At 42.7% G+C, this 27,479-nt stretch overlaps 1 protein-coding gene and 1 long non-coding RNA gene across 8 annotated transcripts in view; one reads left to right on the top strand and one right to left on the bottom strand.

Annotated features, from left to right (window-relative positions):
* LOC307224488 overlaps positions 1-27,479 on the top strand; it is a 491,711-nt gene that overhangs the window by 8,064 nt on the left and 456,168 nt on the right. The gene's annotated exons all lie outside the window — the stretch shown is intronic.
* Positions 12,334-27,479, bottom strand: part of GRID2 (glutamate ionotropic receptor delta type subunit 2) — an 847,936-nt gene continuing 832,790 nt past the window's right edge. Inside the window, exons 15-17 of one of the 7 annotated variants that reach the window (XM_079990761.1) lie at positions 24,527-24,767; positions 21,226-21,303; positions 12,334-15,050 (exon numbers count right to left, since the gene is read on the bottom strand). In XM_079990761.1, coding sequence (XP_079846887.1) covers positions 14,628-15,050; positions 21,226-21,303; positions 24,527-24,767 — 742 coding nt within the window. In that variant the 3' untranslated portion in view covers positions 12,334-14,627. Of the gene's footprint in view, positions 15,051-21,225; positions 21,304-22,788; positions 22,969-24,491; positions 24,768-27,479 lie in introns of those variants that run through there. The other 6 variants (XM_079990764.1, XR_013842448.1, XM_079990763.1 and 3 more) reach the window with 6 other exon arrangements.

Here is a 27,479-nt window from a genome sequence, read left to right as displayed (position 1 = left end):
ATTAACAGCAGGGTGCCAGTCTGTGATGCTAAAGGGAATTATTTTGTTTTCAACATGAATATAAAGTAAGTGATTTGAGCCTTGTAGTTTTTTTGTTTTTTTTTAGTGCCTGTAGGTTTGCACGGTCAGTTCCACTGACTTCAATGAGAGGAAGTAAAAATAAAATTAAAAAATCCCTTAAATCCAAATACTCAAGACTTAACTGACTTACATAGACTTGTTTTCTTTATCTTTTATTCATCCCACTGACTACTCTTATAAGCATCTCTTCCAGGAGTAAATCCAGTCATCTATTGAAACTCCTGACACTGTCCATGTCCTTTGCAACACATACCCTTTGCAACTACACATGCATGCGGAGAGTCAATGTCAAAGGCAGTAGGTGGCTCCTTGTGGGGTTGCGTTTAGCTCTGCCTCTCTGAGAATAAGATAAATGTAAGTGTTGAAGAACTCCTGGGGTTGGCTGAATTCATTTGGTATTCAACACTGCCTGGCTCTTTTCTCTTCTATTACCGGCTCTCTTTGTATGTTCAAGCCTACTTGAGTTTCTTTTCTCTTTTGTTGGACTTGGTCCCTTTGATGTGAGTCAGGGTACGCCCTGCTGCAGAGAAAACTTCACAGGAATCGGAAATATAAGCAACGCACTGCTCAGGAAGAGTCACTGTATAGCAGCAGGAATGTCTGAAGGCTTGAACATGTATTTTCCACAGAATCAAGGTGAATCAAAGATCATCAAGGGGGCCAGAAGCAGGAAAAAAAAATCAATCAAAACTGTTCAGTTTCTTAGTGTTTGCTTCTAAACGTGTTTACTTGGAAGCCTCTGCCACTCAAATCAGCGAGACCTATTGCCGAGTTAAAACACGTTTAGGATCAGGCTGAGAATCAAGCAAAGTTCTAATAATAATAATAATAATAATAATAATAATAATAATACTTTATTATTTATACCCCGCCCATCTGGCTGAGTTTCCCCAGCCACTGTGGGCGGCTCCCAATCGATTGTTAAAAACAATACAGCATTAAATATTTAAAACTTCCCTAAACAGGGCTGCCTTATAAAAATAGGATATTTCCTTGACATCTGATGGGAGGGCGTTCCACAGGGCAGGCACTACTACTGAGAAGGCCCTCTGTTTGGTTCCCTGTAACCTCACTTCTTGCAATGAGGGAACCGCCAGAAAGCCCTCGGCGCTGGATCTCAGTGTCTGGGCTGAATGATGGGGGTGGAGACACTCCTTCAGGTATATAGGACCGAGGCTGTTAAGGGCTTTAAAGGTCAGCACGCATTCAGTTTAGAAACAGAGGAAAGATCTGTAAGTTTGCCCAGGATCAAAAAGGTCCAAAGCTATAAAGAGAATTCACACAGTGTCAGAATCACTTGCTCTTCAGTTTTGCTAAGAGCTTTTCATGGTGCATTTATAATAAGTATTTTGCTTAATTTTCTGGATGCTGAATTTGTAACTCAAGTTGAGAAAACCAAAAACTTGCTTTTTTCATAATGTAATGTCATATTCTGCCCACATCTGTAGGCCACTTGCTCATTTTGTAGCTTGATACACAATCTGTTGATGTGGAAACACCTGGATTTAAAGACAGATCAAAATTCTACTACTGCTAAGCAAGACTGAAAGAGATTACAATTAATGACATTGCTAACAGTCACAACTTTCAGGACATTTGGCTAGGGCAGATCTACATTCCTGGTTTTTAACGTTAAGGAAGGGTTAAGAAATGGTTTTCTTAACGTTGATGGACACATGACATCCAGCTTTTAATGTTCATAGTGGATTATTAAAATGTGACACCAGAGGGTGCTGCGAAGCTACCAGCAACCAGCAGTAGGGAGATAGCCCTTTTGACAAAAAAAAAAAGAGGTAAGAAATGCTTTATTTTACAAGTATGCCCTGTGACCTTTAGGAACCACACACCTATCATTCTAATAATGTTAAACAGATGAGTGTAGATCCATCCCTAGTGTCTATCTCCATAGTAGCTCCAACCAGCAGGTTGCTTTTGCCTATAAAGATCTCTCCAACTATTTTATATCTAGGTTTTTTTGGGGGGGGTGGGGTGGGCTTGTAGAGCATTAGCTCAACTCCTAGTGCAATGCTTTGGAGTCTGTTGTTCGGACATATTTGTTTAAAATGGGTTTTGCCACTGAGACTGCAATCCTAAACTCACCTGGGAGCATAAATCTCACTGAACTCAATGGACCTTACTTCTCACTATTACTGCTGTGCTGGGAATGCATTAGTATTATTTAAAAACAATGCAGAGGTTTCCTTTCTAAAATATTGTTTCTCATCCATGTTTAGCCAAGTGCTTAAATAATAATAATACTTTTTGTTGATGTCGCAAAAAATTTGTTCAGACTGGCTGTGAAAGGGGCTTCATTCTAAAATGGTGCTTTCAAATGCCGCTGTGACATCTTTGGCACCAGCTTAAGTTGCAAATTGCAACCTTACACAGGTTCCCTGGGGACGCGGGTGGCGCTGTGGGTTAAACCACAGAGCCTAGGACTTGCTGATCAGAAGGTCGGCGGTTCGAATCCCCACGACGGGGTGAGCTCCCGTTGCTCGGTCCCTGCTCCTGCCAACCTAGCAGTTCAAAAGCATGTCAAAGTGCAAGTAGATAAATAGGTACCACTCTGGTGGGAAGGTGAATGGCATTTCTGTGCGCTGCTCTGGTTCGCCAGAAGATGCTTAGTCATGCTGGCCACATGACCCGGCAGCTGTACGCCGGCTCCCTCGGCCAATAAAGCGAGGTGAGCGCCGCAACCCCAGAGTCGGCCACGACTGGACCTAATGGTCAGGGGTCCCTTTACCTTTACAGGTTCCCTATAGAGCAAGTCCCACTGGATTCCACAGGCCCTACCATAAAAGGGCCAGTGTAAGATGGCATCCGCTCCATGGTTCTGCCCAGGCTTTTTACACCACTGTGCTTCAGATGCAAGTGGAGGAAAATGCCATCCACCAGCACTGGGCTGGTCCATGTGCCAGCTGCTATGTGTTCCGCAGTCAACACAAGAGGAGCAGCTGCTGGATCAGCCCGGTGGTGGCTCATGAAATCCAGCATCTCAGTGGCCAACTAGATGCACGTGGGAAGGCTGCAGCAAGGGGAGCATCCCAACAAGTGCGATTCCCAGCAGCTGGCACGACGCCATTTGGATTTCAAACGCGCGCGCCTCCCAGAGTGGAGGCAGCAGAACAAACGCGTCTTCCAAGAATCCTCTCGCCGTTGCCCCTTTTTTAAAGGAGGAGCGGCGAGCCTGGTCCTTCTCACGTGGAAGGGCAGTGAGGCGCCCTTGGCGTGCCTCTCGGGCAAAACGCCCAGGCGGTTGTTGAGGGAAACCGCGGGTGCGGGGGCCGCCGCCTCCTCCTCGCCCACGCCGCGCGGGAGTCCCCTCGGCTGAGGACCGTGGCGCCTGGGAGCCCCCAGTCTCTCTGCCCAGGCGCTTTGCCTGCCGGCCCCCATTGGGTGGGTTCTTTTTGTGTCGCAGGGTTGTCCCCTGGGCAAACAACAGGTTGAATATTGTAGGTGCGGGTTATTAAAATGTCGCGGGGACAATGGCAGTCTGTGTCCCATTCGCCACGCTCGGCTTCCTCTTTGGAAAAGGGCGCGCAACATGGGACGCGGGCTTGGCTTCCAGCGTGAGGGAGTCTGCATAGCAGCAGCGCCTGCCCTGTCGCCCTGGAAATCTCGCCGCGCGGATGGAGACGCAGGGCGATGCGGTCGAGGCGGAGGGGTATAGGATGGATATTAATAATAATCTAGACGCCTGAAAGGTTGGAGACGCCAAAGGCTTGCGAGCCGCATGGAGACAGTGGCGACGAGCCCCGGTAATAAGAGCTATGTAGGCTTGCCACGTCGCCACCCATTCATCATTTTTTTATGGATGGTTTACCTTTGGGGAATCTCTTCCCACAGTAAAAGGAGAACACATATCCCGGACCTGGAGTTTGTCAATCCCCTCCCTTAAGAATGTATGTCTGACAAATATATGTCAGGCAAGTTTTCCATCTGCAAAGATAGGGCTGGGTCCAACTCTGCACTTTCCTCTGGAAGTAAGACCCCCATGGAGCACAGTGGGGCTAAGCAGGCATGTTTTAGGATAAAACTGTGAGGTAAACGTGCTGCAACAGCAGCAAACATACTTTAACTTAAAAAAAAAGGTTAATGAGAATTTGTTTTGTAGGAATATAATGCCTAGTAAATGTGAACACCACTTTTGATTCTTTTTAAAAAGACATTTAAACCCATCTTTCTGCTTTTTTAAAAAAAGCCCTCCAGAGAGTAAAGGATTGCAACAGCAGGGCACTGGTAAGCTTTCAACATGTCCTATTTATGAATGAGAATAATAATAACAACAACAACACTTGATTTACAAGAGCTTCAACAAATCCCTTGAGGTTCTGCTTTGCTTCCTCCCCCTCACACCCTGTCAACACAATGAACAGCTGGAGTGTCCATAATTTACTAAGTTAAACGGTGGCAACCCTATAAACACGCCTGCTTGTAAATCCCATTGATTTCAGTGGAATCCCTCCCCCCAGTGAAAATGCCTTCTCAGGCTCACTGCCAAAAGGAAAAGTTGCAAAAGGAGGAGAGAAACCTATTGCTGCAATTCTGAAATCTACTTGAGCTGGCAACTTTATTCTTTAAGTAGATTGCACTAAAGGACTTGTCAGATGTTACTACCCTATCAAAGCTACATTGGCATTGAGGTCTCTCTCTCTCTCTCTTTTCACAGTCACTGCATCGAGGACATGATTTCAAGCCACAGCTTTGAAACAGAGCCGCCCTCCCCTTGCTGGAATTTTCAAGCACGATAGCATGCATTATCTTTCTGCACATACTGGTAGGTTATTTTTATTTTTTAAGGACCCCCTAAGCATGCATAGAGTGCCTAAGTTTAACTTGCTTACATAATCGCTGCTACATATTTGGGATCAGTGAAGGGAATTTCTAGATCAGATGAGTCTTTGATAGACTGAAGTTCCAGCAAATCCAGAATTCTGCTTTCCACTATGGCTGGATGTTTCTGAGAAACCCAAAGGCAGGGCATTGCTGTATATACCCCAATCTCCAAGCAGCAAGAGGCTTTAGGAATGCCTGGGCCTATCCAGAGTTTAGTTTCCTTTGATTGAAGGTCAGTGGAGACTATGGTGTCTTTAGGATATATGGTTTTATTTACACATATGTACAACTTGAACATGGGTTGGGGGAGCTCAGAGTATTAACATTTCAACAGATCTTGGCTCCTTATTAGGCTCCCATTAGAAGACCCCAAATATCTAACCCCTGGGTCCAGCACATAGCAAGGTCAGCCTTTGTGTTGCCAGCTTCTAGCACCAGCCAAAACTTACATGCTCTCAGCCCCCTCTTGGCCTGTTATTCTCCGTCCTAGGATGATGCAGCATCCAGCCAGGTGAGATGGGAAAAGGCCCACTCATTTGTTTCTATGGCAACAGTGAAACCTCGTTGGACATGTAAACGTAGTGCCTAACTGGTCAGCTCAGGCCATTATCTTACAAAGAAACAAATCTGGCTTGTTCAGCAGGTTCCACATATTCTAGCCCCACATACACCGGATCACAGGTTTGGAAGGGACCCACAGGTATAATCCAGAATGATTGCCCAACCCCCAAAACCCGTTTAACTATTCCTTCCCTGCTGTCACTCTCCTCTTAGCACAACTGGTATTCAGCAGTATACTGCCTCAAAACAATGCCTGTTCCATTTGACCCTGATAGCTAATGGCTACTGATAGATGCATTCTCCATGAATGTGTCTAATCCCACCTCAAAATCATATATCTTGGGTAAAAAAGGTTTGAGCATCAGACTATCCCATTTTACTAATTAAAATATTAGACTTAGAGAATTGATAATTCAGTTTGAATTGGTGTTTGGGTCAAGATTAAGGCTGAAATCCTATGCAAGCTTACTAAGTGACCAGACCTTAGGAACCTGGTTTCTTACTCCTGAGCATACATGCTTAGGATTCCACGGTGTTCCTCTTAAACCAGGGATGGGAAATCTCTAGCTTTTCCTAATGTTTCTGAACATCCTCTCTCAACTTCACTGATTATTGACCAATTGGAGACCAACGTTTCCAGGGCCACGAATTCCCCACTCTTGTAGATTTAAACATTGTCACACTCAGTGGAAAACAGACTCTGCAATCTGCAAAGCACACAAAGTAGCTGTGCTTTTGTAATGATGATGATGTATCATAAATACCAAATATGATTATTATACCTCAATGCTAATGCAACACTCTTCTTTTGGAAAGCTCATGAGGCTTCATTGACTTATCAGAATGAGCTTAGCTTTAACACTGTATCATGTTCTTTCTGACCACTTTCTGGGCCTATTTAACAAAGCAATGTTGCAGACAGAAATGGTACCCATATCTGAATTCTGCTGCCCAATACACTTTTTTACATCACTTCATAGTAAGTCCCTTCTCCGTCTAATTAAAATATTGTAACTTAGTGAGCATCATCAATCTACATGTTTTCTAATGCAGTCGATAACTTATGGAAGGGAAGGATGCAATGCACTGTGAAACTACCTTTGTGAGTTCACACCACTTTTCACAAAGAAACATTTGGAAACGCAGGTTGCTTCTATATGGCCTATGTGTTAGGCATTCATCTTGATTTGTTTGCACAAAGACTGTGGGAAGGTTATATGACATTGACGGTTTATTGTGCCTTCATTCTGATTCGATTTGTGAGGAAGCTAAACAATACCATTTCAAAGGAATTGTCACCCCACACTTTCCAGTACAATTTCCCACATTTACTTTCCTTACTGCAAAAAGTAAGGGTGATTTTTCTGGAAGTGGGTATGTTGTTCCAGGATGCCAGATCCACTTTAACTGCACAACCTGAATCTGCTGAGAAGCAACTGAATCCTGCTTGTAAAATAGTGGCAGTCTGGAAGTGCTCTGTGCTGATAACCAGAGATTTAGAAACTTATTTAAAATTGAAAGCTGGTAAGCATAGTGCTGAAGTGCCACCTACTGGCTGCAGAAGATGCAGCAGATTGCAAACATCTTTGTTAAGGATTCCCTCTACCTCACCCTCCTGTTTCTTGAAAGATCCAAAGAGAAATCATACATCTTTTGGTTTGCTTTCTATAAATTATGTTTCATGTGGACATTGATTGTAACCAATGGTAACAGCTCATCAACTGGTACAAACAACTGGTTTCATTAATTGGTTACTTTTTGGTCTCTGCTGTGCTCATGGAGCTGTGCTCACTTTCTTTCCCATGGCCCACTGAGGTCCATCAGTCACAAGATGGGTGGGGCCCCTCCTCCATCTCAGAGTGAGTTAGAAGACAAAGCTGGAGTTTGAATTACAGTCTTTAGGGTTGGCTGTGACCTAGAGGAATAAAGGTTGCAAGCTGGTAAAGGCAAGCTGGAGAAGAGGGTCCAAGCACAATGGTTGATTTCTGTTTGAATCCACAGCTGTGGCTTTGGGAGAAACAAGACCATTTTTGGGTGTTAATGCTGTGAACCTCTCCATAGTAGGCTCAGGCTGTAGACATGTGTAAAGAAACTGTATATCATATAGTGCAGCGGTTCTCAACCTGTGGGTCCCAGATGTTGTTGGACTACAGCTCCCATCATCCCTGAGCTCTGGCCTTGCTAGCTAGGGGTGATGGGAGTTGTAGTTCAACAACATCTGGGGACCCACAGGTTGAGAAAGGCTGAAGCGGAACAGACTGCCACAAGAGGACTCTCCTTCCTTGGAGGTTTATAAGCAGAGGTTGGATGGCCGTCTGTCATGGATGCTTCAGCTGAGATTTCTGCATTGCAGGGGGTTGGACTAGATGACCCTTTGGTCCCTTCCAACTCTAAGATTCTAAGACACCAGAGTCTCTGCTGTGCCTCATTTCCAAAAGGAACTTCTGGAATCTCACACTATTTGGAGATTGGGGGGGGCATGCAACAATATCCTTATAGCACCCATGAACACTGCAGGGCTTGTTGTTCTATTCACAGTTTGTGCAGTCCCCTCTCTGTTTGTAGGGAAGATGTAGGGCTAATTGTATGCATCAAAACAACAAGGGGGATTAAACATGCAAGAGATATTTAGGGGGGGAAAGCACAGCACCTGAGCAGCAAAAGTATCCTTTATTCCTCACATAATTCTAGGCAAACTCTTTATCAAGGGAATATAGCTAAGTAATGTATCAAACCTGACCGCCTTCTCTGAAATCCAGGTAATGGATCTGCTCAGTCCACTTAAAAATACACACTAGCAAAAGCAGAAAAAGTCTATCTGGAGTGCATTGGGAATAAAGGATATTGCTGTTGTTGTTTTTCCTGCACAGAATAGAAGGACATTGGTTTTTTCTGCAACTGCTTCTGCTCTCCTGTTGCCACCCCCTAAGCTTGTTCACACATATACGTTCACATTTAATGGCTGCAGCCTCAAATGGCAACTTGCAAGTGCTAAAGAGCAATCACAGGTCACGTACCACACATATCACTGCAGTCCCAAACATGCCCTCCCTTCCTATGTACGGTAGTCTGTTCACACATTTAGCTGTGAGTCATCAGGTACTGAGTAATAAATGATTCGTGTGTGTATGTATGTATGTATGTATGTATGCACTTAAGAGAATTAGGGCTGTGCTAATGGTATTACAGGGACGCAGGTGGCGCTGTGGGTTAAAGCCTCAGCACCTAGGACTTGCTGATCGAAAGGTCGGCGGTTCGAATCCCTGCGGCGGAGTGTGCTCCCGCTGCTCGGTCCCAGCGCCTGCCAACCTAGCAGTTCGAAAGCACCTCCGGGTGCAAGTAGATAAATAGGGACCGCTTACCAGCGGGAAGGTAAACGGCGTTTCCGTGTGCGACTCTGGCTCGCCAGAGCAGCTTTGTCACGCTGGCCACGTGACCCGGAAGTGTCTCCGGACAGCGCTGGCCCCTGGCCTCTTAAGTGAGATGGGCGCACAACCCCAGAGTCTGTCAAGACTGGCCCGTATGGGCAGGGGTACCTTTACCTTTTAATGGTATTACAGTGGTACCTCAGGTTACATACGCTTCAGGTTACATACGCTTCAGGTTACAGACTCCACTAACCCAGAAATATTACCTCGGGTTAAGAACTTTGCTTCAGGATAAGAACAGAAATCGTGCTCTGGCGGCGCGGCAGCAGCAGGAGGCCCCATTAGCTAAAGTGGTGTTTCAGGTTAAGAACAGTTTCAGGTTAAGAACAGACCTCTGGAACGAATTAAGTACTTAACCCGAGGTACCACTGTACTGATTTATGTCTGCACTGATTTGAAAAATATGCTGGGCAGCTGTACCACAACAGACCCTGCCTTGCCCCATCTTGCCAATCTCCCACCTCCATGTTTCATTCCTTTGAAACTTATTCTCTCTCTTGGAAGGCCTTTCTGTGGTGGCAGCCGAGCAACGCAGTCCAGCCTTGCACACAACCACTGTTGCGTTTGATTTAAAGTAGTTTTGCTTAAGCTTATTTTTCTCCCACTTTTCTGCGAAAGAACGCAACTCTGATACAGTTAACATAACAGAAAAGCAAGATAATACAAACAAACAAAGTCCAAACAGTTTTACTTTAAAGGAAACAATTCTCTTGGGTAGAGTGTTTTGCTACTGAATAAGCAACCTGATCTACAGTCAGTTAAGATAGATTGCTTGGCTTTAAGCCAGTTTTAGGTTTCAAACACATTTACATTGGAGCAAGTACCACTGAACTCAGTGGGAATTACTTCTGAGTAGGCATGCAAAGGATTGCACCGTTAACTCATTTAGTTCAAGGGTGGGGGCCAGTGGGCTTCCACATGTTGTTGGGAGTGCAACTCCCATTTACCCTGACCATTGGCCTTGCTTTCCGATGCTGAGTTGGAGTTCATCATCTGGAGGCCTGCTGGTTAGTCAGTTTTGCTTTCGTTAATGTCCAAGGCTGAACAGTAGCCTAGTACTATAGATCAGCTGCTTAATCCAGTTCAGGGAAGAACAGGCAACACCTTCCCTATGCAAATTAGATGCTCATCGACACTTCCTCTTGTCCCACTGCTTTCCCCCAGGGAAAGCTGCTCTTTCGCACTCAGCAGGAAGAAACGGCAATTTGGATTTTCTCTGGACTGCTGCACTGAAGAGTGTGTTTTCCCTAGGAAAGGAGCAGGGGCAAGGGGAAAATCCACTCTGACCCAAGCAAAAGTCCTCAATCACCACAACTGCTGCATCTGAACATTGAATCAAAGACTAGGGGCTACAGTAACACTGGCGTTCTTTCTTGGTCTTCTAGCTTGGGCAGCATGTGAACACTTGAACTGAAGTCACTCTGCTGATGTTCTGAAACTGCTGCCATTTTCCTGCTTCAAGTCATCATGGGCTCATGGAAATGTTAGCCGAAACACCATTAGTCACGCACAAGAGACACACACCAGCTGATTCATGGTAGCCCCAAGTGTTGGATTTCCTCCTTTTGTGGCAGCTATTAATATTGGATGTGCTCTGATTTATTTATTTCAAAACCCACAACAAATCTGTTCTGTATGCAAAAAGTTTGTTTTGCTTGTTCACCCTGAACACTTGAGTAGTTAGAATCGGGTTGTTGTTTCTCTACTCTCAGTTATTCTAGTTTGGGTAGCCTTTTTTTTTTTAGTCTATCTCGTTGTTCAGGTTTCTTGCTCTGGTAGGTCAGGAAAAACCCTCCTTTAGTTTGGGAAGAGTTTGTTTCATTCTTCTCCTCTTATGCTGTGATTTTGCTATCCTGTTTCATTGCATGTTATTGAACTTACCTTGTCTCTTTTGTTGTATTAATATACCGTTCACCACTTAAGGACCTTTGGGCTGAAAAATGATATATAAATCAATCAACCTAGAACTACTACTACAGTGGTACCTCGGGTTACATACGCTTCAGGTTACATACACTTCAGGTTACAGACTCCACTAACCCAGAAATAGTGCTTCAGGTTAAGAACTTTGCTTCAGGATGAGAACAGAAATCGTGCTCGGGTGGTGTGGCAGCAGCGGGAGGCCCCATTAGCTAAAGTGGTGCTTCAGGTTAAGAACAGTTTCAGGTTAAGTACAGACCTCCGGAACAAATTAAGTACTTAACCTGAGATACTACTGTAATGCTATTATTATGAGATGATTCTGGGCATTCCACTTCTAGCGCATGCTGGATCAGGGAATTGCAATGCGCCCTTGCTCTGTCTGCTGGGGTGCTGACACTATCCATATTGGCAGAAAATGGAGGAGGGGGGAGAGATTATTTTTATTTTTATAGCACCTCTCTACTCCAGTAGGTATTGAACAATGGTGGTATTCAACAGGGCAGCCTGATTTTTCATGGCACATCCCAACCCTTCTCGCCACACATAATGCAAGAGTTACTGGTTTAATGGATCGTCTCATGAAGATTTTATTTTACCACAAGTATTTTGTTGGTAACTAACCCAGTTGAGAGCACAGCTTATTGGCTTTAATTAAAAATAACAAGGTATTAAAAGACATGGTTTGTTTATTATTATTAATATAAAAACATTCTTTATTAAATATTAATAAAGCATTTTACCCTGTAGCTATCCCCAGAAATAAGGAAGTTCACAATACAGCAAGCTAAGAATTCGCTGGATCCATTCACCAGAAATAGTGCAAGTCCAACGGGAAAGTCCTACTGCACAAAAGGGATGGAATCGGAAACCATTTCCTTCTATTTTAATATGATTAGGGCCAAACTAGGCAAGGTAACTTGGGAAACGTGGGGTTTTCAAGCTTTGCAATTCTACTATAGAGGTTGGAATGCATTTGTGGGAGAGGATCAGAGGGCTGCAAATCGCAAATCTCCCTGAGCTTTGAAACTGGAAGTGAACCTGAAAACAAGTGGCGGACTTTGGACTCTCAAATTTCAGTGGCGTCCTAGGCAATACTAAAATTTGGTGCCCCCCCCCATCTCTCATGCCCCATTTTGGGTGCTCCCAACAGCATGGTGCCTAGTACAGCTGCACTGGTTGCACTACTCTAAAACTGACTCTGCTGAAAAGTAAATCAGTCTCAGAGAGCAGGAATTTTTAGTGGAATAACCAACAGGTGGTGTAAGGCATTGAGTACCTCCTTCTCTCCACACCTGTTAAGCTTACCCTGCAAATAATTCATTGGCATTGCATTTGTGTTGCCTTGGCAAACAACGGACTGGAGCCATGCATTTGATAAGCTAACAGCTGGCTCCACCCCCTACCTGGCTCCAGGTAAACATGCACTGGGACCTTGCAGAGGGTATGCTTGGTGGCTGTGGTTTCTTCTCGCATACAGGGTAGTCGAAACAAGCAGAGAGGCAAGTTTAGAAAACAATTTTATTAGACAAATTCTTTAGACAAATTATACACAGAAAGCTCTGCCACTTGTAACTGAGGCCTCCAAAATGTGTTTTGTGTATCAGTATAATAGGCAACACATTGAAATAATTGGTTTATCACTAAAATCACTGCAACATCTGGTATATCCCTCTAGTTTGTTGTAAAGAAATTTCTTGCTGTCGTCGTCCTCCTCCTCCTCCTCCTCCTCCTCCTCCTTCTTCTTCTTCTTCGAAAAAGTCAGTTGTGTAGGAGCTCATGAATGTTACAAGGGGAAACAAGTTGTGCATGCTTTTAAACACTTGTACCCTAGAAACAAAATGGCCTTTTGCATGATAAGAAAATTGTTCTGCCTTACACAGTAGACAATATTATGAAGATTTCATACAAAAAACAGTGACAGTACAAGATGCTTTCCCAGAACAGAATTAAGCATCAAAATAGAATAGATTTGAAGAATATATCTTGAAATTTCTCCTAAAGCAGATCACCTAAGTTGCTTCCTATAATCAAGGCCTAGTCACATAATGGAGTTAGATTAAAATAAGTATTAAAACAAATTAAAAATAAAACACGGGATAAGTTGGCTCGCTTTCTACTTAATCGCATTTTAGTTTTTAAGGATTACAACTGAAAGCTCATTTTACAGATCTAAACAGGTAAGAGTGTTAGCTTCAAAAATGCCGCCGTGCCAAAGGAGGCACTGTTTTCGCCGTCATCAGTTTATCGTTCTATACAATTGGCACTCACGTCAAAAATACATCTATAATTGAATATGTAATAAAGATTTAAACAAGAAATCATTCTTTTGTTTTCCTCCCCTCTCCTTTATATTCTTGGAGTAACACAGGATTGCAATTAAGGCCACACCAATATTTCTCGACTGCTGCCGTCCTCAAACTCTCACACCACACCACAATGATGGATAGCATTGATTTCGAAGAGCATTTATTAACCTTCCATGATCTGTTTTTCAAGCCCTTGGGAACTAAAAATCAGCTGTCCCTCGATGTATATGTGTGTGTGTTTTTACCTACCAGTTTTTCCCATTTTGTCAAAAGGAATTCCAAAGTAATAGATGGTTAAGGTTACCCTTAAACACAGCTGAATAGCCAATGCAAAAACCTAAATGAATGAGTTACACATCTAGGTGCAAATGTTACATTGCCCTGGATGTTCTAATAAAATAAAAGACATTAAATATCAAACAATGCAAATAACATTAAACCACCCTTCCTTTTCTTTGCGGAAAACCCCCTGTCCTGTACATCTTTCCAGTATACAACACTTTTTTTAAACTAAAGCTTTATTAGACAAATTGCAATAGCATCAGCTTCCGTTTAATTAGATATATACATGAGTACATATATATATACATATACCAAGGTATATGTGTATATATATATCTATGTATGAGCTACTAATTTATTTAACAGAACAGAGGATTCTGCCATATGATACAGTTTACTGTACATAAGGAAAAGAAAACCTTCGAAACACTGTACAATCACATAAAGGTCATATGCACTGTTGCAGTGCAGAAAGGAGATTTAACTGTAGTCTTTACTGGCATAGCAATGGCTTCTTGAAATCCTACAAAATTGCATTCTCATATTAGGTGGCCTCAATGGTCTCTCCCTTCTCTTTCTCCTTTCTCTCACCACCCCGCCCCCAACTGTAAATACTGCAAGGTTTGCCTTTGGTCCACAGTTAACAGGACACAGAACAGCAGTGAAGCACTGGAATGGATGCAGCAGAACACAGAGAAAAGACTGAAGTTATTGCAATTGTATAAAAACTCAAAGGCGAAACAATACAAAGGTCTTTCAGTGAAATAACCCCATATATTTGATACAGGCTCAGTGTCCGTTTCCTTGTCTTCAAGTTTATGAAATGCTGTACTAGTAGAATGTTAGGGAAGTGGCAGACCTGTTGGTTTTTTTAATGGTGGCTCAGTTGAAGTTACTTCAGAGTAATCCCACTGGCCAGAATGAGTTGATTTGATGGTTTACAGAGTTGGGGCCATAATACATTCTAGAAAGCGCTTATTCCAGAGACACACCAGTTGAGCTAATGGAGCTACTCTAGAGGAGCTGGACTGAAAACCATGGCCTCAAGTAGAGAGAAAGCGAAAAAGAGGAGGGGAAAGATAGTGAGTTGTTACTAATACTCCTGATTTCTTTTTAAAAAGTTACATCCATGTTAGTCCCACAAATATCACAGCTGCTCCTTGCAAAGGGAGTCCTAGAAAGAAATAGTGACAAAACAATGTCTGAAGCTTTATATGGAGGTGCCTCGGTCTGGGTCGTTACCGATGTTGAGCCCTAAGGTTGGAGTTGGTTGATAGGGAATTGAGGACATCGTTTTGATGGGACTTCTGAAAAAGCCCCCATTCGGAGCCCTGTGCCTGAAAGGGCCAGTTCGGTGTTCAGGCACACTGCCAAAAGAGAATCCAGAAGCAGCTTTAGCTGAAAGCGTACGACTAAGTGTCTGGATCTGTTCTGGTATGAAGGTTGTGGTAGTGATATGAGTGTTCCTGAAGTCACTGATCTGCTCTAGTGCTTGACGCGTGGGCAAAGTATCAATGTCCAGGGGAGTCAAGTCTATAGATGAGGTGGAAAACTGTTTATGGGGGCTCTCGTCATCTGTGCAGAGGCTGTTCACACGTCTATGGAGATGTTCCAGATCAATTTCCTTGTCATCCTGGAAGGCAAAAAGAGGAAAAACAACAACAACAAATCACTCATTGCCACCTTTTTCTAGACAAAAAAAAAAAAAAAAAACACCCAGAAAGATTTTCCACGGAATAATAATCAGAACTATTCAAATAAAGAAAACTAGGCTTGCTGCACATCAGTTAAAAATAAGAGAGGCTCAACAAGTCCTTTGCTGAATCATCTAACTGGTTTAAGCAAAACTGGCAAAAATGGTGCCTGCCTTTACAACCGCCAAGGCAGAATGCAAATAATCTGTGGTAAATCTTTCTTACAGGGTGAGTTTGTGTGATTTGGATGGCATACAAGTGCACTCTCCCTTTCCAAAGCGTTCATCTTTACAATTTAGCCTCTTGAACATCTGGCTGCAGATGCTGCAGAGAAATGCTTGTTGGAAGATGAGGATTTGGAAGTAGGATAGTCATGATTTAGACCAATGTTACATGGATAAGAATGACTTTAGTGTAATGAAGATGAAGCACAGTGAAGTGTTGAATGACTGGAGAAGATTGTGAGAGCTGCTGGCTGTAGACCACACATTGCAGTTTCAGTGTGATGTACTCTTTTGTTTCACGTTGGAAGGGCAGTGCTATAGTATGACAGTTTAGGCAATTACCTCTGACTCCTTTCAACTCTTTGCCGGCTCTGGGAAGATATTGGAAGTGAGAGGACATGAGTTCTAAGCAGTGCTGCTATCTGACATCACAAGGCCCATGTCCATCCAATCACCCTTAGCTTCCCATCCATTACTGTGATGGGTATTTAGCTATTGATCCACAAAAATAACAGCAACCAAGCTTAGGGTCAAAAACAGATTGGCTCAGAATAAGTTATTGGTACTGGTGGTGCTGGATTACCCAATAGGCAGACTAACTGCATGCTTAAAAATAAAGGTAAAGGGACCCCTGACCATTAGGTCCAGTTGTGACCGACTCTGGGGTTGTGGCGCTCTTCTCGCTTTATTGGCCGAGGGAGCCTGTGTACAGCTTCCGGGTCATGTGGCCAACATGGCTAAGCCGCTTCTGGTGAACCAGAGCAGTGCACGGAAACGCCGTTTACCTTCCCACCGGAGCGGTACCTATTTATCTACTTGCACTTTGACGTGCTTTTGAACTGCTAGGTTGGCAGGAGCAGGGACCGAGCAACGGGAGCTCACCCCGTCGTGGGGATTTGAACTGCTGACCTTCTGATCAGCAAGTTCTGGGCTCTGTGGTTTAACCCACAGCGCCACCCACGTCCCTAACCACATGCTTAGGGCACAGCAAAATAGGGGCACCCCACTCCAAAAGAGACTATTTTTTTGAAATGATTCGATGTTAAATATTCCCCCCCCAAAAAAAAAAACATTGGAGTGTTGAAGTAGTCATCGTGGGGAAAATCAGAACTTTGTTAGACTTCCTTACACTTCGCTCCAAATTCTTTACTCATTTTACTGTCCTCTTTTTATTACTTATCCCACCTCAACCAGGAGGTGTCATCCTAATGCAGATAGAAACAACGTGAGGAAACCACACACTGTCATGTGTTGCACATGACATACATGCATATATGTTTCAGAACACATGCAAATTTTGTGCCATTTTGAAAAATAGAATTTTATTTTACAACTTAAAAGTATTGTTTTTATTTTGAATTACATATGGCTGGGGCATCGTAATCTTTTCAGTGCTTAGATACTCTAAAGAACTGAATCACTGTTCTCATTCTCTTGGGAATTTTTAGCTTTGATGCAATAGAAATGTTCAACAGAATTATAGCTATCTTTGCAATCAAGCTTGTTCCCCCACCAAGAAAAAAATATCTATAAATTAAATGAAAATTTGGAAATGTCAGCAACAAAATTTATGTCTGTAGAAAACCAGAATCTCATACTTTTTCTCCATCTTTCTTTACATTCCATAGAATTCTCAGTAGCTTTATTAAATATGAGAGACTTAAATTTATCAGCTAGAAGTTTAGATATTTCAGGAATATAAATACATGGCCAATCAGTCCCTTCTCTCTCCTCTGGGAAAGCCCCCAAGAGCCATGCACCCTTTAAAGAGCGTGCGGCTCTTGTGGGCTTTTCCCGCCTGCCTCCCGCCTTCATTCGCTCCATAATTTGATTGTTGTTAGCCGCCCTGAGCCCGGCTTCAGCTGGGGAGGGCGGGATATAAATAAAATTTATTATTATTATTATTATTATTATTATTAGATGCACACACATTTCCCCTTACTTTTTAGGATGGAAAAAGTGTGTCTTATGGAGCAAAAAATACAGTATATTGGGTGGAATTCAATGCTGTGTTCTTCCAATCATCCTGATGGAACAATCCCACTCTTCTCACACTCCACTTTGATGAGCTGTTCTGGAGGTTTCCCCACCCCCCACCTTGAGTCAGTTTTGAGGGGGGCAGGAATATCTCTCTCTCTCTCTCTCTCTCTCTCTCTCTGTGTGTGTGTGTGTGTGTGTGTGTAGAGCAGGGAAAGCCCCATTGCGTGAGCTGAACTCCTTGTGCAGGGCTTCTGCTGTTGAGGCTGGTTAGCTGAATCCCACACATAACTTCTAATATGGCATATCCACAAACAAATGTGGATTTGTAGAAAATAGCTTTGGCAACACATCTTCCACCCTGTTTGACTTAATGAGAGCCAGTTCGTAAGCTGGTTTGGTGGAAGATATGTTTTAGAATAAACATGAGTAAGGTTGATGGAGTTGCCAGTAGCTTGGCCTAAGATCTTCAATACAGCCAGACATTCCTTCTAGGTGTTAAATGGAATACGACTCTACTTTGAAAATACCAAGCCTGCTAATTCTTTTTTCTTCTTCATTTTTTTGGATTTCATCATCATAAAGCTTCTGTGAATTTTTATGGAGCATTTCCATATTTTGGGTCGCATCCAGTGCTGCACGAGGAAAGTTCCACTCATGCAATGGGGTGCATGGGTGTAGCCAGGATATCTGTTAGTGAGGGCAGGACTTTGTTAGAGGGGGCAGAACCGATGTGATTGATCAGTTAGTTCAGTATTTCTATTGTTTTATTTGATCTGGGGGGCGCAGCTGTCCCCTGGCTACACCCATGATGGAGTTTCCCTTCATTTCCTCTCCTTGAGTGCCCTCAAAATATTCTCCAGAGGGTCTTCCAGCCCCCTGGAGCAGATTTTAAGGGTGTGCAGAGGACTCTAGGGGAAAGTTCTGTTGCACAAGTGGAAGTGTGCTCCGCTAGCAGAACAGCAGAGTTCGGCATGACCCATTTGGTTTTCTTCAATGACTGTTTTGCTTTTGTAGGTGACTAGAATGTTGACGTGTATGGCAGCTATCTGCAAGCTAGATGTTAACTGTGCTGATTGCTGCTACCCTGTTTTCCCCAAATTAGACAGTGTCATATATTAATTTTTGCTCCCAAAGATGCGCTAGGTCTTATTTTCAGGGGATGTCTTATTTTTCCATGAGGAAGAATACGGTACACATTTATTGTCTAATTGTGAGTCAGCTAGACGCCGTCAGGGCAGAGCGAGCAGCAGGTGGCAGCTTGTTCTGGCGGCAGTGTGGGCTCTCTGATTTAAAGAGACCTCACACTGCCTGAACAGCTCTGGCTGTGCTGTGGCCAATCAGTGAGCTGCGTGACGGTCCAGAGGAGTCAAACGCCTTACGGTAGCTTTGGGGGCCTTATATTCTGGGGAGGCCTTATGTTCGAGGGAGGCTTTATTATCAGGGAGGTCTTATTTTCGGGGGATGTCTTACTTTCGGGGAAACAGGGTAGTTTAAATGTGCAGTAACAATCAAACAGCCAGCAGTGGCAGATCTAAACCACCACAATAAGAGGTATCTCTTCTGTGGGTTATTGCCTGCGTATAACGGGGTCTCTGGGAAAGCTGATACCTGGAGGTATCCCAAGTATCACTAGCAGTAGGCTTGCCCCTGTTCTTCCTCTTAGGGCCTTTCAGCATGACCAGGATTATGTGTGTAATCACTGTGTTTTAATTTCACATTTGCGTGGTCCATGTAATTTCCCTCAAGGCCGTGTTCTGTTTAGGGTGGAGTGAAAGGCTGAGTGCAAGAGACACAAGGCAAACAGTACAGGAAAAAATACAGGGAAATGGAGACAAAGATCATGGGGAAATTGTGGAGGGGGGAACTGCACAAAAGAATATTAGAGACAGGAAGTACTGTGTGCTTTGTGTAGAATGGTCATGGAGAAATAAGGAAAAATTGTGAGCCCTTGAGATCACATGCTGAATTTCACATATTGACTGGAACAAACTAGCAAGATCTTTGCCTGCTGTGCTCTAGTTTGCTGCTCCTTTGAATCGTGTTGTCTGAATAACAACAACTCAAAGCAGCACCTATTGGTGTTTTTTGCTGAATTTTCAGTAGGGATGGGAAACCTGTGGCCCTCTGGAGGTTGTTTGATTCCTGTTTCCATAAGCTCCAACCAGCATGGTCAATGGTCAGGCATGATGGGAACCGTAGTCCAACAACACCTGGAAGGCCACAAGTTCCTGAGCTCTAATTTAAATGGAAAAGCTCTTATATTTTGAAATAAAATGTGACTTATGTTAAAACGAATTTTTGATTTAATATTTTTGTAAGTAATGATAGATGCCTAATTATAGTAGTTGGTTCATTTAGTAGCAGAACATGCTTATTTAGTACCAGCAGTACTAAATATTTATTTAGTGCTTATTTAGTACATGTATATGCTTAATTGAATACTTTGGAAGAAACAACATGTTACCCTATTTAATATTTTCTGGTAGTCAATATGCCAGAGATTCTGTTATTCACTTGGCCAAAAGCAGGACTGCAGTGACTCCACTGAAGTTACTTTAAAATATGATGACTTGCTCATATTTTTCCTTGTTTTGTTTTCAAAGCAAAAATTTCTGCAAAATCCCTGCAAAATTCAGTATAAACACCTGTATGTTAACTCTACTAATCACTGACTAGTAACATGTAGAAAAGTAAACAGAAAGATGCAGTAATTATAAATAATATGCACTGAACACGTATTGACTCTGTACTGTGTGCGCTTTCCAAATTAATATTCAGCTTTGCTAATATAACCTTTTTCAGAAAGGTGAAAACCAAAAGCCCCCTTCTGTGTTACTTGCTCAAATGGGCAAAGGATGGAGAAAGGTAATATGGGGCCAGGGCTCTGGTTCATCCATTATTATGCATGGATCCCCTTGCCTCAAGACATGTAGGGTTCTCTGGATCCAAGAGCCCTGATTGTAAAGGTGTGTGCATTCATAAAGGTTTCCCTGCCTCAGACATCCATGGTAATATTAGTGTGGATGGCAGAGAAGAAGCCATGTACAATCAGAACCAGAAGCATAGTTCCACAGTCTCTTTCTACACACTTTTCTACACACTTCAGGTGAGTAGCACCAGGGGCGGGGCATGCCTTATTCTTTGGTTACTATTTTTTCACTAGCTGCATTGTTTCCCCACTTCCTACCACATTTTTGAAGTGGTTAAACTTAAAGAAACCAGATCCTCCATGTATTTATCCAGGGGAAACCTAACTGCACATACTAATTCATTTACAAATTTAGAGCCTCATGTGCGCAGTGTTGTGTGCATGGAGCTCCTGTATGTGCAGGCATCTGTACATAGGAGATTGCCCCTTTGGTGAGATAATTTGAGAAGATTGAACTCCTAGTATGCATTGGAACCTTCATGTGTGATTCACCTATATTCACCACCTTTTCGTTAAGAGTATAAAAATCCCATCATCGTGTAACTGTCAGTCTGAATATATAGCAGTACATATTTGTACTATTTTGTTCTGAATTTCCATATGTGAAAAAGAATGTGGTTGATGCATTATCAATGTGGCTGGTCTTCCGATGACGATAAATCATATGAGTGCCGTACCATGTGGTATGCTGCTTGTGTGTAGCAGTATCAAATGTGGGTCAGGCCAGTATTAACCACATAAGTGCAACCCTTCATTTCCAGTCTCTTTGTGTGTGCTGCATCAACATATTTAAAATTAGCCTGCATCACAAGGGGTCCACTTCACACAAACAACATGCCATACAATATGGCAGCCATACAATTCTTGTCTTGGTGGGAACCACACTGCACTAGTACAAGAAATGTGGGCCTATGTTTGAAAGCTTGCAACATTTAAAACAATTAGTTGGTCCAACAACAGATGAATTAACTCAAGACTGACCAGATTTTGACTCCAAAATTGTATTTCGTCTGGAAATATGCACTGAAGATCCCCTTCATCCTTTGCCACGCTGTTAATCTTTCAGCATAGAAATAAATTTACAGTGACACTCTCAATACTTACACTAGTCATGGTGAAATCCACTTTTTTATTTTGGCCATTACTGATGTCTCAACATGTATCATTCTGTGATGGCAGAGATGTCTCAAGACTTAGCAGCAATAGTGATAGAGGTAACAAAGTAAGATAGGCTCTAAGTCTGATAAGTGATAAGAGATCTGCCTTAAAAGAAGTTACTCTATGACAGCCTACTCAGTCTCATGCCCTCTAGATGTTTTGGATTACAGTTCCCTTTATCACTGACCATCGACCATGCTGGCTAGTAATAGATGGGAGCTGCAGTCTGACAACATCTGAAGGGCATCAGGTCGGGGAAGGCTGCCCTGTAAAATGCAGAACAGCCATAAGCTAAGACCAGAAGCAGGTAAGAGGAAAACAGTCCAAATAATGGTCCAGTTAAGCAAATTGTATAAAATTAGAATATTGCCATCTTCATTTTTAATTGTAGTTTCAATGTTGGACCTGTAGCATTTTCACAAGTGTTGCTAAGAACACCCTCCCTCCCTACAACTACCCGATTTGAATGTTGTGATGGAAGCTAGAAAGTGGGCCATTTTAATATAAAGGTGACTCAACATTGCCTATTCGTTTCATTTGATCTATGGGCAAGCAATGCAAAAACCCATTTGTTTCTAAATGCCTGCTGCCCTCCCCACGGTGCCCTGTACTAATGTGCTGGACTGACACTAGGTCAGGGGCATTGTGGGTGATGCAAAATGATGGCTAGACTGGCAAGACAGCTGGTGCCGTGGTTTCTTGCAGTGGTAGCAACAAAGAAGAAAATAAGCTGTGCTACTGGTTTTGCTAATGGGGAGACCCATCCCCAAGAAACTTTTGGAGAAGTTCTTCTTGCCTCTTGAAAAATACAGTGAAATAGCCCCCCCCCCGCCCCAATTTCTCTGCCCACAAATAGGATGGAGAATTTTGAGAGACCATTTGCACACAGTCAACGACAATTGTGGCATTAAATCAGTACTAGGGCATGGACTCCCTGACTAGGCTTCTGATTCTATTACATCCTAAGAATGGCTCAACTGAAGTGGTACCTATGAGCTCCAGACATCCTATTGAGCTCAGAGACATCACTGTTTATGCTAGGAGTAGACAACATGGTGGCCTCCAGATGTTGTGGATTACAACTCCCACCATCTCTGAACATTGGGCACCATGCTATCTCCCCTTGGTTTGTATGATGCCTGAATACTAATTTCTAACATTATATTCCCGTACTTGATAGGGTCTGTCCTTCATTTTATTCAAATTTGGTATTTTGTGATTTTCTTAAGTGTCACTGCTGAGTCTGTGACATTACAGAATGATACATTATCTCAGCTGATGTCAGAATGAAAACAAGGGGAAAGACTTAGGGGTGATATTTGCCCAAACGCCACCCCATGACCCACACTCCACCCTCTCAAGACATCAAAATGAGACACCACTCACAGGATGGTTTGTGCATAGCTCCATAAAATGATTGCTCCTCTTCTTTCACGTGTGCCTTGATCAACAGTGAAATATTCAACAATGCAGACATTTAAATTATCACCAGGCTTCAGAGTTTACATCCCATTGAGATTAATGGGGACAGGTCACACTTCTCTCAGAGCTATTGTTTAAGGCTGTCTGCAGACACAAGCAGACATGACTGCGTGGGTTATTTTGGTTCACAGCTGGAAAGTTATATTCACAACCATAAGGCAAATTTTCAGTACATTTTTTTAAAAAAAGAAGAAGCTTGCATTCTGGAGCACAAGGCAGCAGCCCAATATGACTTCCAATTTTGGGTTCTGCTGCCCTTCTCATTGCCCTTCAGCCAGTGGACTGAATGGATGATAAAATGATTGTTAACATTGGTTCATAACTGTTGTAGCACTGAATGAACCCTGTACCTTGGATAGAGGGGATATTCAGCACAAATTTCCACGTGAAGTTCTAGTTTACATAAAACTTCACTGTATAATGTGAACTCTTTTAAGACTCAAGTTGCAAGCCAGCAAATCATGATATAAAGGACCAAGGGACCACTTTACAGCAAGTGTTTACTTGCAACCACACCCAAGCTGAAATGTTGCAACATCTGAAATACCTAAATGGTCCTCCCCTTTTTATTCAGAAGTAAGTCACAAGGATAATGGTCAAGTTCCTTCTAAATAGTAGAGTGATTAATCAGACCCTATGCTTGCTGGTGCTGCTAGATTCTCCATTTTTCTGTACTCTTACTTGAAAGCACAAACACACATGTGCCTTGATAAATGTCAAGCCTCCCTAAAAAGAATGATTCAAAAGTGGAGAGACACTACACCCAAACAGGCTAGGAAATAGACTTAAACATTTCAGTGCTGGTTAATCAAGCTCTAGTTTACATTTGATTCTTAGATGATGGTGAGGTTTATAGATGCACACCATTCTTTTGAGTGAGATGCACAGATGGACCTTTGCAAAGCAAATGAATGCCTATTAGGGCCATTCCACACTTTATGCAGAAACAAACTTGGGTTTGCCACACCTAGTGCGCTCAATAAGGAGCAGCAGCCAATACAGTTCACTGATTAGTGTACCTGGATGATACATGTGTCTGCCAACACATGTTCACTGCATTTGCATGTTACATTTTTAGATGTACACTTAAAACAGTTCAGGTGTACATCCGAATATGTAATTGTGAAGTGGCCCTTAGACGGTGTTAAGAATATGAAAGCAAATGAGAATTTTTTTTCTTGCAATGATTAAAATCACCAAGGGCTGGTAACAAGAACCAAATTTGAACCCAGTGGCTTGGATACAATGAAACCACCTTATGGCCAAGGTGGCCCTGGGGCTGGTGTTTCCCAATAGCAGCCTCTCCTTCCAAATTGAAAACTTCTTTTGAAATTGAAGGGGTTTCAGAAGCCATTTGAGGTATGATATTGAGGTCTGCTATCCAAAGGGGTAGAAGTAAAACAAACCCCACTGGGCATATCCAAGCACACATAAAGTAGCCTTTGGCTCTCTCCCCCATTACAAAAAATGAAAAAACAGTTCTTTTAGATCAGTGGTGAGGAACTTCTGGCCCGCAGGCAATTTCCCCCCACATGTTGGCGATTAAGAGGGATATACTACTAGAAGGCTATAGTAAAACATTTCAGAATACACATTTTCCTTCTCACCTCTAGTGCTATGATGAAATGGAAGGGTCTCATACCTCTTTTGAAGGAACCCGCGAGCCTTTTCTTTTATTCCACCATGTTTCCAACATTGCAATTAAACAGGAGAGAACAATCCCAGCAGCCAGTATGCAAAATACACCTGCAAAGCTCTTTATGTCCAAAGCTCCTCCTTTATATTTAGGGTCCACGGAGGAGTACAGGTCACACTGGCCATTCTTTGGCCACCACTTATGCTTCAGTAGGTCCATGTGTCCATTCTGCTGAAGTTCTAGAATCCTTGGGGAGAAATTACAAGAGTCATTCAAAATCTCATTGGCAATAACGAAGAATTCCTTACACAGCTGTACAGCCCAAGCCCAGACTTTCCCAAGATGAAACTTATGCTGCTCAAAAGATCTCATATGCGTGAAAGCAAAAATATCCCTGAAGTGGCTGGCCAAACATTCATTCTGATATCCAGCTCATGTGACTTGAAGCAGTCTCACTAACAAGTACTGCTGACAAATTAAAGTAGCACCTACATTTACGTTAGCACCTCTGTTTACGTTACCCTTGGGTAACATAAATTTCGGGTTGTGAAAGTGGCACCCCTGGAAGTGTTTTGCTGTGTGCGCATGCGCAGAAGAGCTCTACTGCACCGCACACATGTGCAGAAGTGGTCTTTCACCATGTGCAAGTTGTGGAAACCTTGGGATCTGACCAGAGCTCTGGAACGGCTCCCGCCCGCAACTGGAGGTACCACTGCATCTATGCATCTATGCATCTATGGCTGTCCCATGACATCTATCTAGAATGTAAGACAAGCCTTCTGGGTTACACCAATGGTCCATCTAGTCCACAGTCCATTGGAAGCCTGCAAGTCAGACATGAGCACCGCAGCACTCCATGCCACCTCCTGTGGTTCCCAGCAAGTGGTATTCATTTTATTCATTTTCATTCATTATATTTCTGTGCTTCTTTTCACTCAAACGAGTCACAAAGTGGCTTTAAAACAATAAGCAAGAAAACAGAACACCACAAATCATATAAAATAATTAACAAATCCTCAGTAAAACAATTACAAATCCTCAGTAAAACAACCACTTTCTGTAAAACACTATTAGCAAAACAACTTTTAAAAAAGGCTATACAGCACAACCACAAGAAAAGTCATCTTATAAAATTCACAAAGCATGACAGCGCTCATAATCACCATATATTGAAATTGAAATAAATTGAAATACTTTATTGTCACTTGTACAACTTGTATACAGTGAGATTAAATGAGCACCCCCCACTCAGCTCTCTTAGTCTTAATTCCCCTCGTTTACTGACACACACCCACCAAACCCGAAAGTTAGTTGCCCTGTTGTTATCTTTTCATTCAGCAGCCTAACAGTCCACAGATAGAAGCTGTTCTTACCCTGTTGGTGCGACTAATCATGCTTCTATATCTTCTGCCTGAGGGCAGGAGATCAAGAAAGTGCTGGCCAGGGTGTGAATCATCCCTGAGAATTTTCCTCACTCTCCTGAGGAAATGTTCTTCTGCTATTTCATCCAGTGGATTCACGGGACAGCCCATAATATATTGTACTGTATTCACCACCCTCTGTAGGTGCTTCCTATCAGTTGATGTCAAACCAGCGTACCACACTGTGATGCAGTGTATACACACACACACACACACACACACTCTCACTCACACACACACAACATTAACAAACTAACAATCATAAAACAAACCAAGCACTGCTGGATCCGCACACGCTATCCCTCCCCACCCTCATGCCTCATTGTCTTCCACTCAGTTCATCAAAAGGCACATACGCATAATACTTCTGACAGTGGAGGTAAAATACAGCCATCACAACCAGTTTCAGATGGCCAGGCTGATGCTAAAAACGTGCAACTGCCATGTAGAAAGCAGTTGTGTGCTTTCATAATCCAGTCCTGAATATATTATGAGATGTAAGCTCCATCTGAATCCATGGAAATGATTTCCATATGATGGCCACAATCCACTGTACTATAATATTCATGCACCCCATTGAAGTTGCTGACACCTAAGCATAACTAACTCACAGCTGGCTACAAGAAAATGTGTTTAGGATCAGGTTTTAAGTCACTTTAATGATGCAGCAAAAAATGCGAGTGTGAAGTGTGTTGTAGGCAGCCCCCAAAGCACAAATGGTTTGATATGGGAGAACACTGTTTCAACACTATTTCAGAGTGTATCCTTAGCCTGACTAAGCAAGAGTGCATGGTGGACAACTGCCTTGAGCTGACCCTCAACCACTCATTCAGCTGAGCTAGTCTTACAGGTTGCCAGCCATCCCACATGGCTAATGGGGATGGAGGCTTGCTCACTTCAGTGGCCTCAGGAGTTTATGGGAAGGAAGACTTTCCCTGCCCTGACTCCCATTTTCCCAGCTACTGCGAAGCACCTGGAATACAGTCAATTGAAGTCTCAATGTGTTCAAACTAGGCCATGCTTTAAAAAGCACTTTTATTGATTTTAAGCACCTGCTTAAATTTCTCCCATTGAAATCAATTGGGCTTAAATGCAATTTAAATTTAGCTCAATATACAGTCTCTGTTCTAGCCACTTGCTCCTGTGTTCTAAAGAACAACCAACTAAGGATTTTTTCACATGTAATCTTTATTTTTCCAAATTGTCTTGTTAGGGGAAAAAAATCACATGCTCTCTATCATATTAATGGTGGCATGAAAGTCTCTTCTTTTTGGCCTTGAATATGTGCATTTTGTCTTAGACCAAAGCATTGCTCCTTTCTCTTTTTATACATTCAGTTACAGAATAATTGCTCCATTCTCATTACTAAAAAGCTGTTCCATTTGCCTGTATAATTCCTGATGATACAAGACATCTTTTCTGTAGGAGAGACTTTTATGTGTCTGATACTTGAACATTAAGTTGCTCTTTGAAACAGAATTATGTCTAATTGTATGCCCACTAATGGATGTTAATGGATGGGAAAGATCTCTTTCCAG

Source organism: Podarcis cretensis (assembly GCF_951804945.1).
Source record: "Podarcis cretensis genome assembly, chromosome: 9".
NCBI lineage: Eukaryota > Metazoa > Chordata > Lepidosauria > Squamata > Lacertidae > Podarcis > Podarcis cretensis.
This window is presented reverse-complemented; position numbering and strand designations above follow the sequence as displayed.